Source organism: Elaeis guineensis, chromosome 1 (genome assembly GCF_000442705.2).
Source record: "Elaeis guineensis isolate ETL-2024a chromosome 1, EG11, whole genome shotgun sequence".
Taxonomy (NCBI): domain Eukaryota; kingdom Viridiplantae; phylum Streptophyta; class Magnoliopsida; order Arecales; family Arecaceae; genus Elaeis; species Elaeis guineensis.
Genome location: NC_025993.2, coordinates 113,078,406 through 113,093,493, shown reverse-complemented (window position 1 = coordinate 113,093,493; position 15,088 = coordinate 113,078,406). Strand labels below are relative to the sequence as shown.

Here is a 15,088-nt window from a genome sequence, read left to right as displayed (position 1 = left end):
TTCCCTCAAGCATCCCCCCCTTCTAAAAAGCCTTCTCTGGAAATTAATGACATAAATGGTACATTTAGTCATACATGCTTTTTCTCAAGCTGTCTAAATACCAGGAAAATACAATATTTAACAATGCAGAAATTTTTGGGATGCCTTTGAGCATTGCACCACCAGACAAAAACAGCCATCTTTGCATCCACAGAAAAACCCAGCATGCATCTCCCCCGCTCTTCTCCATCACTAAACAGAAGAAATCTATGGGAGTACATAAAAGATGCTTAATTTTTTACATTTCCAAAGAATTTAGAAAGCGGCACAGGGCCACCACTTTCTTCACCATCACCGCTAGAATGCTTGGCTCTTGACCTATGCTTTTTTTCTTTCTTTGTTCTCTTGGATCTTGACCTTGATCTTGATCTCTTTGATTCCCTCTCCTCCTCACTATCACTGCTTGATGATTCAGAGGACGAACTAGAAGAGCTCGACTCAGATGACCTTCTATACTGTTAGATATGCATAAATATGTTATAATAGAATACACATTCAGCTAAGATACTTTAAGCAACTACTGCAAAATTGGGCACAAAACTTAATGTCAGTAAAGACTAAAGATCCAAAATAAATCAAAAACTAAACTATATGATCAGCTGACTGGCATATCATGTGAAACTGTACTTATACCTTCCTCCTAAACTAGCATCAGCCATCACGGGCCATGTCAAGAATGTTTAAATATTGAGCATGTTTACATAAAAAATATTGAAATATTTAGGCTCAAAATTCATTTAAACTTAAATTACAATCTCAAACCTATCTGCACCTCCTCACTAGATAGCATATCTGTAGTGGATTTTACTGGATACCTGTTTCATTTTACAATTCATATCATGCTTATCACGGTCCTTGTTTCTCCTCCCCTTCACACACATAATCTGGCGCTCTCCCAACAACCTAACATCATCAGCCCACCAATGTTGGCTTCTCTCTCTCCTTAATCCCTTGCTAAAGAACCAAACCTACCCCCATAATGCCTCTGCGACCCCACCCCACTCCACCCTCCACTTAGTAGTCCTATCATTGGCCAACCCCAATCACTTGCAGGCATCTCTATTTAGAGAAACCCTTGTATCCCCTATCCCCCTTGACCGTCTCTGGCTTATTCAGGTTGTCTGGGTTACTTTAGGTTGAAACGGATCCTGTTTTGGACAGAAAGTTGTCTAGAAACTTAATCTAGGTGGAATTTCAGTCAGATAGACAATTACAATTTTAGCTCACCATGTGGATGGACCAAGTTTCTTTGCCACCCCTAGCTTTAGGTTGATTCAGCCTTCTTTAATCCTTGATTCATATTATGCAACTGAACTGAATAAGCAAATGTGGTGGGCCAGTCTTTTCAATCACAATAAAATATTTCCCGTCAAAATTGTGGCCTTGCTTTTTCAAGTCAAAGCAAAGGACATCAATACCCACGAACAAGGATTCTTGAAGGAAGTTCTTTGCCTCCATATAAGCTTTTGAACCCCAAAGAGGAGTCAAGAACAAATCTGCACGGTATAGAACTTAACAATTTAAGTCCCTAATGACCTCCAATCCCAACATTTATCATCCTTTCCACAAAGAACTGATGCTCAACTGGAAAGTAGTCTGAGTAACGTCCAAGATTATTGGTTTCCAAATCCCCTAAGCTTTCCCAACGGGGATCCAGATCACCTCATTAGTTTTTCATAGGACACCACCAGACAGAAGAGACCATCTTAGAAACATTAACAAAATGGTGAAGAAAACCTGTTTCCAAATGGATAGTACCACAAACATGCCTCCAAAGTATAATGACTAGAAACCTTCACAGAAATCAAATTTATGAAGTGAAACAAAGTTTACAGGAACACCGAGGTTGTAAACAAACACAAAGCCAGAAGACTAACCAAAGATTTTAAAGTATCCAAACAAATTAGTGCAGTAGATACTGACCCATCAAAAGAGAGGTCAAACCAAAGAAGCCAAGAAACTGATCGTTAAATTACTAAAAATGAGAGAATGAAACCTTGAACATTCTAAATGAACGAAAAAAAAGGGTACTGGAAATTAAGATTAATGCAAGAAGATTTTCAGGGGTTCAATCAGCTACAAAAAGAACTACGGCATTTGCAACTTGTAAGATCCATTATCCATAAATAGGAAACAATATAGAGGTAAGCTACTTTTAAAAGGATGATGCAATAATTTTCTGATTTAAGGTAAACTAATATTAAATAGTATCATGAAATACCATAAAATTGGAATAGAAATGTAATAAAATAAAGATGACATTCTGATGGTTCTGATGGCACAGTCCAAAAATTAGAACACATGAAGTAATACTTCGGTAAGACAATGATCTTAAGATCTTGTAAAATGAAACACAAGTGTTAGAGTGAATGCACTCTCCATTAGGGTATAAAGTCACATATATACAATTAAATAAGGGTTTACAACCTATGAGAATGGCATTACATTAATGGGATCATGCAAAAAAACATATAAAAGCTTTTGGATATCTGATTCTTGTAAATATTCATACAGAATTTTAAAAAATAACACTTAAATAGTCAGCATCAATGTAATGCCGAACCACCTTGAGCTAGGCAGTTTAGGACATATCAAACAGAACCATGCAGTTCATGGCGTACCGAACTGATCCTGTGGGAACTAAGATGGTTCGGCCAATCAAAATGATCCGATTTGTTTTAAATTACCCCCGCCTTACCCCCCTCCTCCCAAAAAAAAAAAAAAACAGACCTGATGACATTGCCCTTGATCGATACCGATGCTAACACCAATGTTGTTCCTCTCTAGGCATTCAAATTCGCAAGCCTCTCTCTTTCCCCCTCTCCCTGCTCTACCTCTCCCTCTCTCCCTGCTCTACCTCTCCCTCTTTCTCCCCTTCGTCTTCTCTCTCACCTTTGGTTCTCCTTCTAGGGTTAGGGTTCGGGTTTCTCCCTCTCTCCCCTACTCTTTTCCTGCTCCTTTGTCCCGATACACCTCAGTTAGGTCCAATATATACTGGTACCATACCAATAGGTAGCCAACCAGTCCGAATCCCAGTACAGGTTAGAACATGTTAACTATTCTAATGCATCCTACAATACAAAGAGCTTCTCTAAAAACATTTGGTGACACAATGATATGAAGTTTTAACAATTGCTATCTAAATCAAATTTTCAAACAAACGCAACTTCCTCAACCAATTTGGTATACATCTACATATATACACATGTATACATGTATGTATATTTAAATATACATACATGCATATGTATGAGTTGGGCTACACGCTAAGGGATTTTTTGACATCGCAATATTTCCTATGTTCTTTTTTAAAAATAAAATTACAAAAACTGTGACAAAAATATGTTTGGTAATTGGTATTATTGTTTTTATTTTCTATCTTCAAGAATCACTTTTACTATTTCTAGAAAAAGTGGAAAGTATGAAATTCTTGCTTTCAAGATTTTCAAAAACAAGAAACTTGTATTTTTTTACCACCACCATCACACCAACATCACGTCCACCACCACCATTGCCACTATCATTGTCACCATCGTTGCCATCAAGGTTTGTTGAACCGGTACCACCGGCCGTTTCGGCCGGCCGGCGGTACGGTTCGGTATGGTTTCATACCGTACCGAACCGACGACTCGAATTGGAAGAAAAAAGAGAGAAATTGAGAGAAATAGAGAGAGAGAAAGAGGAAGAAAAAAAAAAGAGGGTAAGGAGCCGGCGGGGTTGTCGGATGGCCTCTGACTGACCGCTGTGGCCGTCGGAGGGCGCCGTCCATGCGCGCGGCGCCGCAGGCGTGAAACAGGGGCATCGCCCCTGTTTCGCAAATTTTTTTAAAAACATGGTTTTAAGTAAAGTCGGCAAACGATTTGCCAGCTTCACGATTTTTATTTTTTTTTAAAAAAATTCTTAAGTCGGCAACTCGTTTGCTGACTTCACGATTTTTGTTTTTTTTTTTAAATTCTTAAGTCGATAACCCAGTTGCCGACTTCATAAGTTTAAAATAAAAAAAAAAATCGAAACAGACGTCATCTGTTTTGAAAAAGAAGGGGACGGAGCCGCGGAGGGGCTTCGCCCGCTCGACCGCCCTCAGGCCGTCGGCGTCGGCTCGTCGGCCACCAGGAGCCTCGCAACAGAGGCATCGTCTGTCCGATAGGTTCCCCACCCCCCGTCCGAGCGCTCTCTCTCTCTTTTGCTCTCTTGAAAGCCCTATCAGGCGATACGGGGCTCGAAAGCCCTCCGACGGCCGCAGCCGGCCACCGCCGACCTCCGGCGGCTCCCACCTCCCTCCCTTCCCTCCCCTCTCTCTCTTTCTCACTTTCCATTCTTTATTCTTCGGTACCGCCGGTGTACCGATTTTACCGGCCAAATCGTGCCGGTTCTCCGCCGGTACGGTACGAGATGGGGTGTACCGGCCGGTTCGGCATGGTATGGCAAACCTTGGTTGCCATCCTTGCCATTGTCACTGCTACCACCACAGCCACCATCATCGACGTTTATATTATCCTCCCACCTCCACCACACTGCTGCTACCATCATTATTGCCTCTACCATATCTTTGGTGCTCTCACCACCACTGCCATCATTGTTGTCGACTGCACCACATCATTGGTGCCATCATTGCTGCCAACACTACATTGCTGCCAAAGCTACTTGGCCAACACCTCCACTGCAACAACTACCATCTCCACCACCACTGCCATATTTATTTTAAAAAATAATTGAATATATCAAACATGTTTATATTTTTAAAATTTAGACACAAGATAAAAATTTTATTTTCTATTTCTAAAAATAGGATAAATGAGACTAATGCCAAAGAACACATAAACATTAAATCTTTGGCAAAAAGATTAAATGAGTCCAAATTAAAGATGGGCCAATCAAATCAAAGATCTATGCTGTCCATTTTGATCTACACCTTTAAAAATGTATGGAAAATAATAACAATTTTAGGCCTATATGGCATCTTTTTTCTTGTTTGCTATTTATAATAATAAAAACACCAAAATCAAGACAATATGTTTGATACTATTATTTCTACTTCCGATTTTTAAAAGCCATTTTCAATAGTTACAAAAAAGTTGAAAGCATGATTTCTTTCTTTCACATTTAAAAAAAAAAAAAATGAAGTCAAATTTTCAAGTGGAAAACCCCATCCACATGCTTGATACCCTTTCCACCGCCACCCCCATCACCACGATTAAGGCCAGTAGTGACTGCCACCACCATTATAGCCATTATCACCTGCCACCACTACCACAGGCAGCTAGGACCACCACCACTAGCATTGATTGCCACCACCGCCACACATGCCATGGCTCCACTAGCATCAACCAAAACACTAGGAACAACTATTACAACCATCATTACCAAAGACTAGATGAGGAATTGTTTTGTATTTATTTTTGTTTACAAAAATAAATATAGTTGACTGCACCAAACATATTTATATTTTTGAGAATTTAAGAGAAAAGTAGAAACAAAAATAATCTATTTTATTTTTTAAAAATAAAGAGTGAAACTGATACCAAATACAACCTTATGTTCCAAGTATCTCTATTCTAAGCATCAAGTAGGCAGAAAATGGATGGTATTGGTTTTGCTGGTATGTTAAAATACATGACAAGCCACTTAAGTTGAAAACTTACTGCGTTGATCATGAACTAAACATCTTAAAACATGAATACATTGAATATCATTAAGTTTCAATGCTTAGATCATCACAAAACACTGGATCATGTCATTAAAGCTGTCCATGTTGGCACCCACTCAATGCATGAGGTTAGAGACCACTGAAACAATGATGTTGGTTTGCTGGCATTTCCGACGGCATACATCACAATCAACAGTGTGAATCTCCAATTTGGAGGATTTTTCATTAATTTTGAATCACTAAATGTGCAGTTTAAGACTATACACAAACAAAAGCACCTAGAAAGGCCTCATTCAACTTTGAAAAATATGTTCTGCTTCATTTCATAGTCTCCATCATTCACTATTACATGTATCAACTCAAATGCCCGTAACATTATAGGCCTCTAATACATATCCTTGTCATCTTCTATGACCTCAAAATATTGTATAGATTCATCATAACTCACACACCTAGCCATACTGGCATCTATTGTCAGTATCATTATATGTGCTCAATAATCTTTGATAACATATGGAACAAAACAAGAAAAGGCGTCAGTAATTTGTTTGATTAATTTCTTGAGAAATGCTTTCCAATTAGTGCAGCATTCCATCGTCTAATATTTCTTGTACTATGTACCCATATAGGTCCAAAATTTCTAGCTATTATCACTGATAGCCATCAAATCCCTCATCATATTTGGTACATTATTTTGATTCCAGTTTTCCTCCAACAATTAATGCTACTTCATGGTTTAGCCACATTTCCCCTTTTAACTCATCTCCTCATTCTTGAGCATCTTCCAATCTGATTTCTTTTCATTTGTGCTACAAGTCTACAACCATATATGTCTGTCACTTCTACCATATATTATCTCGAAAACTTTCACCCAGTAACATATAACACACACTCTTTTCTTCTTAAAGCATCATATATGCTAAATCCACTTCTAATGGTCACTAGATGCTCATGTTTCTTCTTGAAATATGAGATATACTGCCATTATAGCCACAGCAGATTAAAATCTCAGATCCTGCATCACAATTTATCCATCTCCCTTCTGCTCCACGTGCCCTCATGTATCCTAAATTATTTCCCCCTCATGATTATTTTGAGTATTCTTCATTCTCGAGAATAAAAAATATGCTATTTTTTCCTATTTTGACCATGTTCTGTTTGAGTGTCTGAGAAGGTAATATTTCATCCATTACTTGTGTTTGTCTCGTACATTAAACACAGTTTCCAAACCAAGTCCATACACCTGCCAGAAAAGAAATAACAGCGCTGTCACAATAAAGAAAAACAGCATTGCTGGAAAGTCACTGCTGCTGCATATTATGGACAGGCATAAATCACAAAAAGAAAGGAGAAGAATAAGTACATAGTGCAGTTGCACAATCAATAACGAAATTAACTTAGCAATAAGATTAGAAGAAACCTTTCTCTTACTCCTACTCCGTTTCTTTGAATCTTTGTCCTTCCTTTCTGCACAGACATGTAGTATAATAAGAAAAGCAGAAAAAACCTCGCCAAAGATAAAAACAAATAAAGAAACAAAGAAAGCAGCAACTCAGAGCATATAAAAGCTATTTCTCAATTCACAAGCTAATCAAATTGCTTTGAACACATTGCCAATATAAATGCAATTGTTTTTTTTTTTTTTTTTTAAAGTACATAACACCAAATTTTCAAATATCTAGAAAGCAAAGCACCCAGCCTACACAAATTAGAACCAGAGAATCTGCGAAAATTACTAGATTTCTTGTCTACCTTTCTTGTGATGTGACTTGGTGCTTGAGTGGTTTCTCCCACGGGAAAGCTTTTGTTCCCTCTCAGCATCCAGTTGCGCCCTGTATTCTCTCATCATTCTATCCTTGTCTGCCTCCAGCTCACCCTTTTTAAGTTCTTCTTCCTACAAACAAACAGGAGACAAGATGCCACATTTTTAAGGAGAAAGACTCGTATGGACCAATATCAAGCAAAAACTTTGATGATGCAAATTACAACTTTCAGATAGAGTAAATTAGATCATCAATGGTATTTAAAATTTTAACTCAAACACAAAAATGTAGCATATCTGACATTTTGTGGAGTAGTAAGTCTCAAGCTTCAAAATCTTGTAAGAAGCTCATTCCATCTTGCAGTTTAGAGTTTTAGGGTTAATAGTGCCATACAAGGGGCAATAAAACGAATGGATCCTTAACAAGAAATTCATTTTAACATTAAAAATACTATATAATTTAGCTGCATAGCACAAGTGCCACTTCAGTATAGATTGAGATGTTTATCATACAACAATTGGAAACAACTGAAAGCAGAAAAAGGTAGGAATATTCAAAGAATATAGGAGACACAAAAGGAAAATTAATATAAAATGCAATTCCAGAGGCTAATTGATAGGGGAAAAGCTCAAAACAAATAATTTGTGAATTAAAGAAAAGATATAATGCAAGGTTCTCCATCTCGGTACCAGACCCCGAACCGATACCATCCTATTATAGTGTTGATACACAATACAGTATGAGATAGGGTGGTGTACTGAGTGTTTGTATGGTATGAGACAGCATACCGATTCGGTACCAGTACGTTACAGTACCAACCAATATAGCGAATCTTATCATATTTGTCACAACTTTTAATGAAAAATGCAAATTTATGATTAGGCTTCAGTTTTGAATTGTTAGCAGGCTCAGTGCATGCCTTGAATATCATCATATCAGAAAAATAAAGGTTTTAGAGAAATTCCTCAAGGGAAAGAAAGAGTGATGGAAGCAGAAGCGTGCTTTAACTTGCATAGTTGCCCCGTGAAAAGGCATTACCTTTTGTTTTTTCTTGAAGTCTTCCCATGTTATGGTGTGAGATGTTTTCAGGCTGGCCAAACGAGCAGCATGCCACTCTGGTGAATGAAAAGAACCATCCACCTGTGTTGGTCCTCGTTAGTAAAAGTTCAACAGGATAAAAGTATGGGATATGCATTACTACTACCTTGTCCAATATGAATCATCAAATGGAAATTGTGCTTTTTACGCAAAAGAATAAATATAATACAGGTGAAACAGTAAATTATCTCACAGCTCACAATGCAGACATAATTAACAGAGGATGTCAGCACACAAGCATACAAGCACAAAACAAGCACAGTCACATGCACAGGATAAATTATCTACTATCTAGTCGTGAACTGTGCAATTAGCAAAGGACTCAAGGATTATTAATATATGGCTGTATTAAGTGCATAGGCATCCACAAGCAGCTCTAAACATCCCCTCCCCCAACCCCACACCCACACACACACAAAGACAGACATCTGCTCTTCTAAATACATACACACTACTAAATGAATGTAAATTTGCTGGCAGAACATATGGAGCACACTTACCTGCCTTATTGTGGGGTATAATCCCTATATTATTATATAATCCTTATATAATCCACGACACAATTCACTTTAGTCCACAAAGACTTCACAAAAAATTAAGCTAACAAAATGTTAGCTTCTTGGAGCACAAGATAAAGGTTCCATGTCAAAAAATGTGGTCCAGAAACCTTACATTTTAGCTATTATATATGAGAAACTGCAGCTTCGCAGGTATAGTTATTTTATTTATGACAGTAGCATAACTACCAGAAAATTAGAAGGATCAAGAGATATGTAGCACATACAACAAAAAAGTAAGATGACAACAAGTCTTGAATGCTCCAGAAAGGCCATGCAGACATAAAAATGAAAATTCCTAACCAACTGTTTGAAGTCTCCTGCTTTCTGATTTAAAAAAGCATCCCACACAAACAAGACATGAATATAAAATGATTTCAGTAAGACATGTACAAAAATCTGTGACATGAACAGGATATGCATGGTGATAACACTAGATCCAGCAAAGGTGTAACAGATTATAAGCGAAGTGCAATGATTAGATTTTACAAGTTTGAACAAGCGTAAATGTTTCGCTATGTTTAGCACTTGTATCCAGTGTTGATATGCATCTCACTATAGCAACATGCATGCCAACTATGAATGCAAATACCAGTATAGTCCGCTGATTGGAAAGGTGATAGAAATAAAGACTGCTACAAATTCTCTAGGTGAGTAGAATCTCATAATAGCCAGCTTTATAAACAAAGATGACTGCATCTAGTGGGAATAATAATCATCATGGCTCCTGGTGTAGCATAGCCCAGTGATAAAATCTGCATTTTGTATTTCTAAGAAAATATTAAATTATAACAAGTGAGTTTCAACTACCACACTTTTTTAGTTTTATAGAATAAAAATGGAAGAACACCTTTCTCTGAAATATCCCCCTAGTGCACAAGCAAACATGCACACATCTGTGAAAAGCAGCAAATCCATATGTAGACCTACAGATAGAAGTATGTGGGTCCATGTCAAGCTTTACAACTGAAACATTCCCGTGAAACATCCTCCCTAAGATCAACCATATTTTGGCTGTCAGGAACTAAGATTTTCAATAAATCAAGTGAACAAAGAAAATGACAAAAATGACGAAGCATCACTGGACCAATTAGTGGCAAAGGTGATGCCACCAACTACTTCGAATTAAACATATCAGCAACAACAAAAGAACATGATGCCACAAGAACTGGAAAATGTAATGGAAAAACTCCAAACACATCTCACTTTATGCGAGACCTAACTGATTATTTAAGCAAGAGGGAAAGCTCCACAACTAGTAAAGGCATAAGTTAAAATAGTGAAGAAACAGTGATTTTTTAGTGCAAACAGCAGCCTTGACCATTTCCACCAACCATAGATAATCAACAGCAAATATTCAAGATAAGATACAATTACAGCTAGTCCATAATTCTACTTGGAGCCTTCACATTAATATCCAACAAAAATCCACTTAGAGAATAATTATTTTGCTCTACATATGACAGAGAGAGAATGCTACCGAAAATGTATTCATGGATAGCATATCATCTTTGTATAAGAAATATCGATATTCTTATCATGTATGTTTCCATATCCATTTCTAAAGCAATTTCTACCATTGTCTTTATGAAAATTCCTCTCCTCCATTAAATACAAGAAGAAATTATAAAGTTGATATGCAGCATAATAAAGGAACATAACTATATCTTAGTCCATACTCCATAAAGTAAAATCAATAACATAGTGGGTATCAAAGGTTCTTGTCTTTCACCACTTTAGGATAATAACAAATTCAAACCGCAATCTCTATACAAAAACATTAGTTTATAGATAAATTAATGAACGACATTCTTGGCTGCACTAACAGTAGTCGACTAACTAAAGCTTGAAACAGCAATATGCTATATAAATGCTAGAAAGGTTTATTTACTAGTAGCATATGCCTTAATAATAAATTACTAATGCTTATCCTAGATCACATGGTAACAACAATATGCTATAAATGCCAGCAGTTTTGGACAGTCTATGCCTCTAGTAGTAACATTTCTATATGAGCAGTGATGATTTACCTCCTTGGACTTTGAAACATGCAGAGATCTTAGAGTGAATTGAATGTGAACAAGTTCTTTATTAGCTTCACATCTTTCATTTTTTCTGCCCTCTCCAGAATAACAAGAATCTTCAGTCTTCCAAGGACAGTATACATACGCAAACACCATAAAGTTTGGTACACACCACATGATTGGGAACTAAGAAATATGATTTGTAGTTATAGTGACTAGTATTACCTTTTTATCTTTCCACAAAACAGTCTAAGAGCAAGACATTCTAATCACCACAGCCCTTTAATGATAACATTGTATAATTAGGAGGGTCAACAATAGCAAGGGAACCACAACCATATATGGATCCTTGGATAGTTGAGTTTTAGGTCAGAGAAAAAACTGGAGATGATTTCTTACCAAAACACCTATAGCAAATGATATGTTGTTGAAATGTCCCATTTTCATAGAAATTAGTCAACAATGAGGCAACGTCAATAACACAGGACATTACAAGGCAGAAACAATGGATTGCAGGACCATACGCCACAACTAGGTAATTAAGGAGACTACATGATTATAAGAGTTTAGAGTTTCTTGCCAAACTTAAGAGCATGGATTACGCCCCAAAATAAAGGGAACAATTACTTCAATGGAACAATGCTTATGTGCCAGCCTTGGAGGTACCCCTTATTCTACATGATTATCACAAGGAGGAACTTACATAAATCAGCCAAAAATATGGTGCAGAGAAAATGTTCATTCTTTAGCATTCATGAAGACAAAAAGGAGATCCTCCAACCCCCAAACCCCGAACAAAAATGTTAAGACCTATCAATATGTTGAGTGTGCTGGGGAAGTAATCTTATAATCATATGAGATAACCTCTTTTCATGGGTAACTTTAAGATCCCTCCAGTCAGAACCCATTCACAAAGAGGCTCCCTTTTTATGGATTGAATCGCAAATTACTCGAATTCCCAGGCTTTTAGGAATCTATTTATTAAATGATGCCTATCTAAGTCATAATTAGTGGTAAGTAATCCCACTAGAACTTTCTAGTTTTGCTCAAATAAATCAAGCCAACCCATGCCAAATCGTTTTATTTTCCTACCAAAATAAGTATCATTTTCCCTTCTTGAGGAAACTAAGCACACCTTCATTCTTTTAAGAACTTCATAAGAAAGAAGATGAAAAGAATTGCATCACCAATGACGGTGAGGTCATGGCTACACTATATGACTTCTCTCTCAATTTTACCTCAAACATGCTGTGCATCTTTTAGTCCCTATTCGATCTAGTCCATGATAAATAGTACAGAAGAACACACTAACACTCCAGTTATTTTGGTCTCACTATAAGATTTCTAGTCATTTCCATGATTGTATCCAAGGTATCTTTTTTCTAGGATCTCATATATTTGTTTTCAACGTAAGGCACCATAAAGGTAGGTTAATTTTTGGCACAAATTATAGCAGGTTGCTATATACTCAATTAATAAAAGAATCTCCGCCTGAGTAATTTAAATGGCCATTTAGTTCTTTTAAAATCTTATAATCTGATTGTGAAATATATCATAGACCATTAGCTGTAGTCATCCAACATCCCTCCCACCCCTTGAAGAAGTTGCTTCTCTGCTGCTCCTCCTTGTACTGAACAGGACATATACAGCAGTGCACGATCCAGATGCATGATTCTCCTATTTAAGCAAACAGTAATTCGGTTCCTAGAGCATACTAAACATAATTAAGAAAAAAGAAAAATAAGCTTGTTTTAAGTTCTTACTAACATGAACATAAAGAAACTATGAAATCCAATGTTTGACCACATACCAAACGCAATGACAAACAATATCAATATATTTTGCAAGCGATAATAAAAAGCAAAAATCAAATACTCCCATCATAAAGATCACCTGATGATGGATAATAAGAATCGGAAAATGGCCTAATAAAACTGCATCAACGAAGAGACTCTTTTTTAAATCTCAACAATTTCCGACTACCTAGAAGTGAAAGAAATCCATAAGAGGCAAAAGGATTGGAGGTAGATGGTATGAAAGGGTACGAACCATTCCGTCTTCGACCTCCTCCGGCCCGGCAGAGGTCGAGCCCATCCTCGCCCTCTGCAAGGCCTTGTAGGCTTGGTTCTTACCCATTTGGGAAGATTCCCAAATGAGAAAAAACAGCAGAAGACGTCGAGAAATCGAAATGATTTGAATCGATAAACAGCTCGGGATCAAAAGATTGCGTTGGTACCGGAGACTATTCCTGCCACTATTTAGATGGATTCCCAAGGATCCATCGTCAAGAAGGGAATGACTAGGGTATCCAGATCACGAGAGATCCAGCGAGAGAGAAAGATTGGATTCTTTTCTCCTTTTTTATTTGGATATCTCCGACAGGGGAGGCGAGCAACGAAAAGGAGAGGCTTTGGGGAAGAGATTTGAGGGTTTTTGGTGTGGAAAGAAATTGGGGAAAAGTGAAAGACGCGAGAGGGCTTATACCGAATGAGCGTATCATCCGACCCGGACCGGGCAAACTGATACCACTCGGTACGGCTGGCAGGATACGGGAGTCCGCATAAGGTGCTCTCTCCCTCTGGATCGTCGATTTTAAAAATTCAAATTACATTCCCTACCTAGAGACTACAATAGATAGAATTTGAATCAGATATTATATTATTTATATTTATATTTAAATTTAATATTTATATTTAAATTTATTCGATATTCGATCGGATAAGAAAAGAGATACCTGCTCTCATATCCAACGGGTTCGAAGATACCTAAGGATAATCCATTTTTCCATACCAAATTCATATATGCTCCATGCATTTTCATATTCAAAAAAAAATAAACAATCAAAATAATTTTATGCATATTATCAATCAAAATAAAATTATCAATTTAATATAAAATATAATTTATAACTCTAGATTTATAGAAATCAAACATAAAAATAGAATTATAATTCAACATAGAATATATAAATAATTAAAATAATTTTATACATATTATCAATCAAAATAGAATTATCAAAATAAAATTATAAACATATATATTCAGATATGAATTTTGATATTACCCATATTCGTAGGTTCGGATTTTCAGATTAGATTCGAGTTCGAATTTGGATAGAAAACAGCTTACAGTTTTCGGATTTTACTCAAACTTAAATCCAAATCCAGTCAAATTCTATTTTTCAGATTTGATCAGATTTGAATAAGATGCATATCCATTGGATCGAATCGATTTTGTCATTCTTATTCCCATTCGAATCTATATATTACTTTTTCAAGTTTTTCTGTTCCTTTCTCTATAAAGTCTCAAAGTAATAAGTGTGGAGATAGTCTCCATCCGTCTGACTACAACGGATGAAGTCTATTACTGAGGAGTCATAATGCTTCCGTATATATATAATATTCTCAAAACTTACCTTTTCTGAAAACGAACGTTATCTTCCAAATACCCTAACTCTTTTGGAAAGAGGTGTCTGACGAAAAAATATTTTAAAATATTTAAATCAACTAAAATTTAAGGGATAAGGTTGGTTTATTTTTTTAAAAAAATATTTTTTAAAAATAAAATTCCAACACCTCTTCCCCTCAACTACATTTCCTCAAAACGGCTGCAGGCTCTCCTCCTTCCCTTTTGCCCTTGCCACCTCCGAGTTTCTCTTGGGCGCCCTCGTCACCTCCCGCGGCCAAGTTGATGAGGCCCCGACCCCTCTAAGAGGCGACAGCTCTCCGTATGGAAAATTCGGCTCCCCAGAGTTCCACCCGCTCCCTCCACTGCCTCGTCGGTGCCAGAATGTCAACGACGGAGCCGGCTCATAAGGAGGAGTTGTACTTCACGGAGTGTTGTTGTTGGAGATATTAGGCTCTGGTCGTCCCCACCTCCAACTCCGCCACCATCATTGCTACAGCCGCTGTTGCATTCGCCTCCAGAGCAAAGACTGCTTTCTCCTTCCCCATCGCATTC

At 37.2% G+C, this 15,088-nt stretch overlaps 1 protein-coding gene across 2 annotated transcripts; it reads right to left on the bottom strand.

Moving 5' to 3' along the window:
* Positions 1 to 20: 20 nt before the first annotated feature.
* LOC105038602 (uncharacterized) lies at positions 21 to 13,626 on the bottom strand. 2 transcript variants are annotated; one of them, XM_010914454.4, is made up of 5 exons: positions 13,178 to 13,624; positions 8,488 to 8,589; positions 7,439 to 7,580; positions 7,107 to 7,153; positions 21 to 494 (listed from the first exon to the last, which is right to left on the bottom strand). In XM_010914454.4, the coding sequence occupies exons 1-5, from the start codon at positions 13,262 to 13,264 to the stop codon at positions 270 to 272; spliced, it is 603 nt and encodes a 200-aa protein (XP_010912756.2). In that variant the 5' UTR covers positions 13,265 to 13,624; the 3' UTR covers positions 21 to 269. The 2 variants fall into 2 exon arrangements, with proteins under 2 accessions (XP_010912756.2, XP_073116255.1); XM_073260154.1 differs by lacking the exon at positions 8,488 to 8,589 and having other exon boundaries at positions 13,178 to 13,626.
* Between the last annotated feature and the right edge of the window lie 1,462 nt (positions 13,627 to 15,088).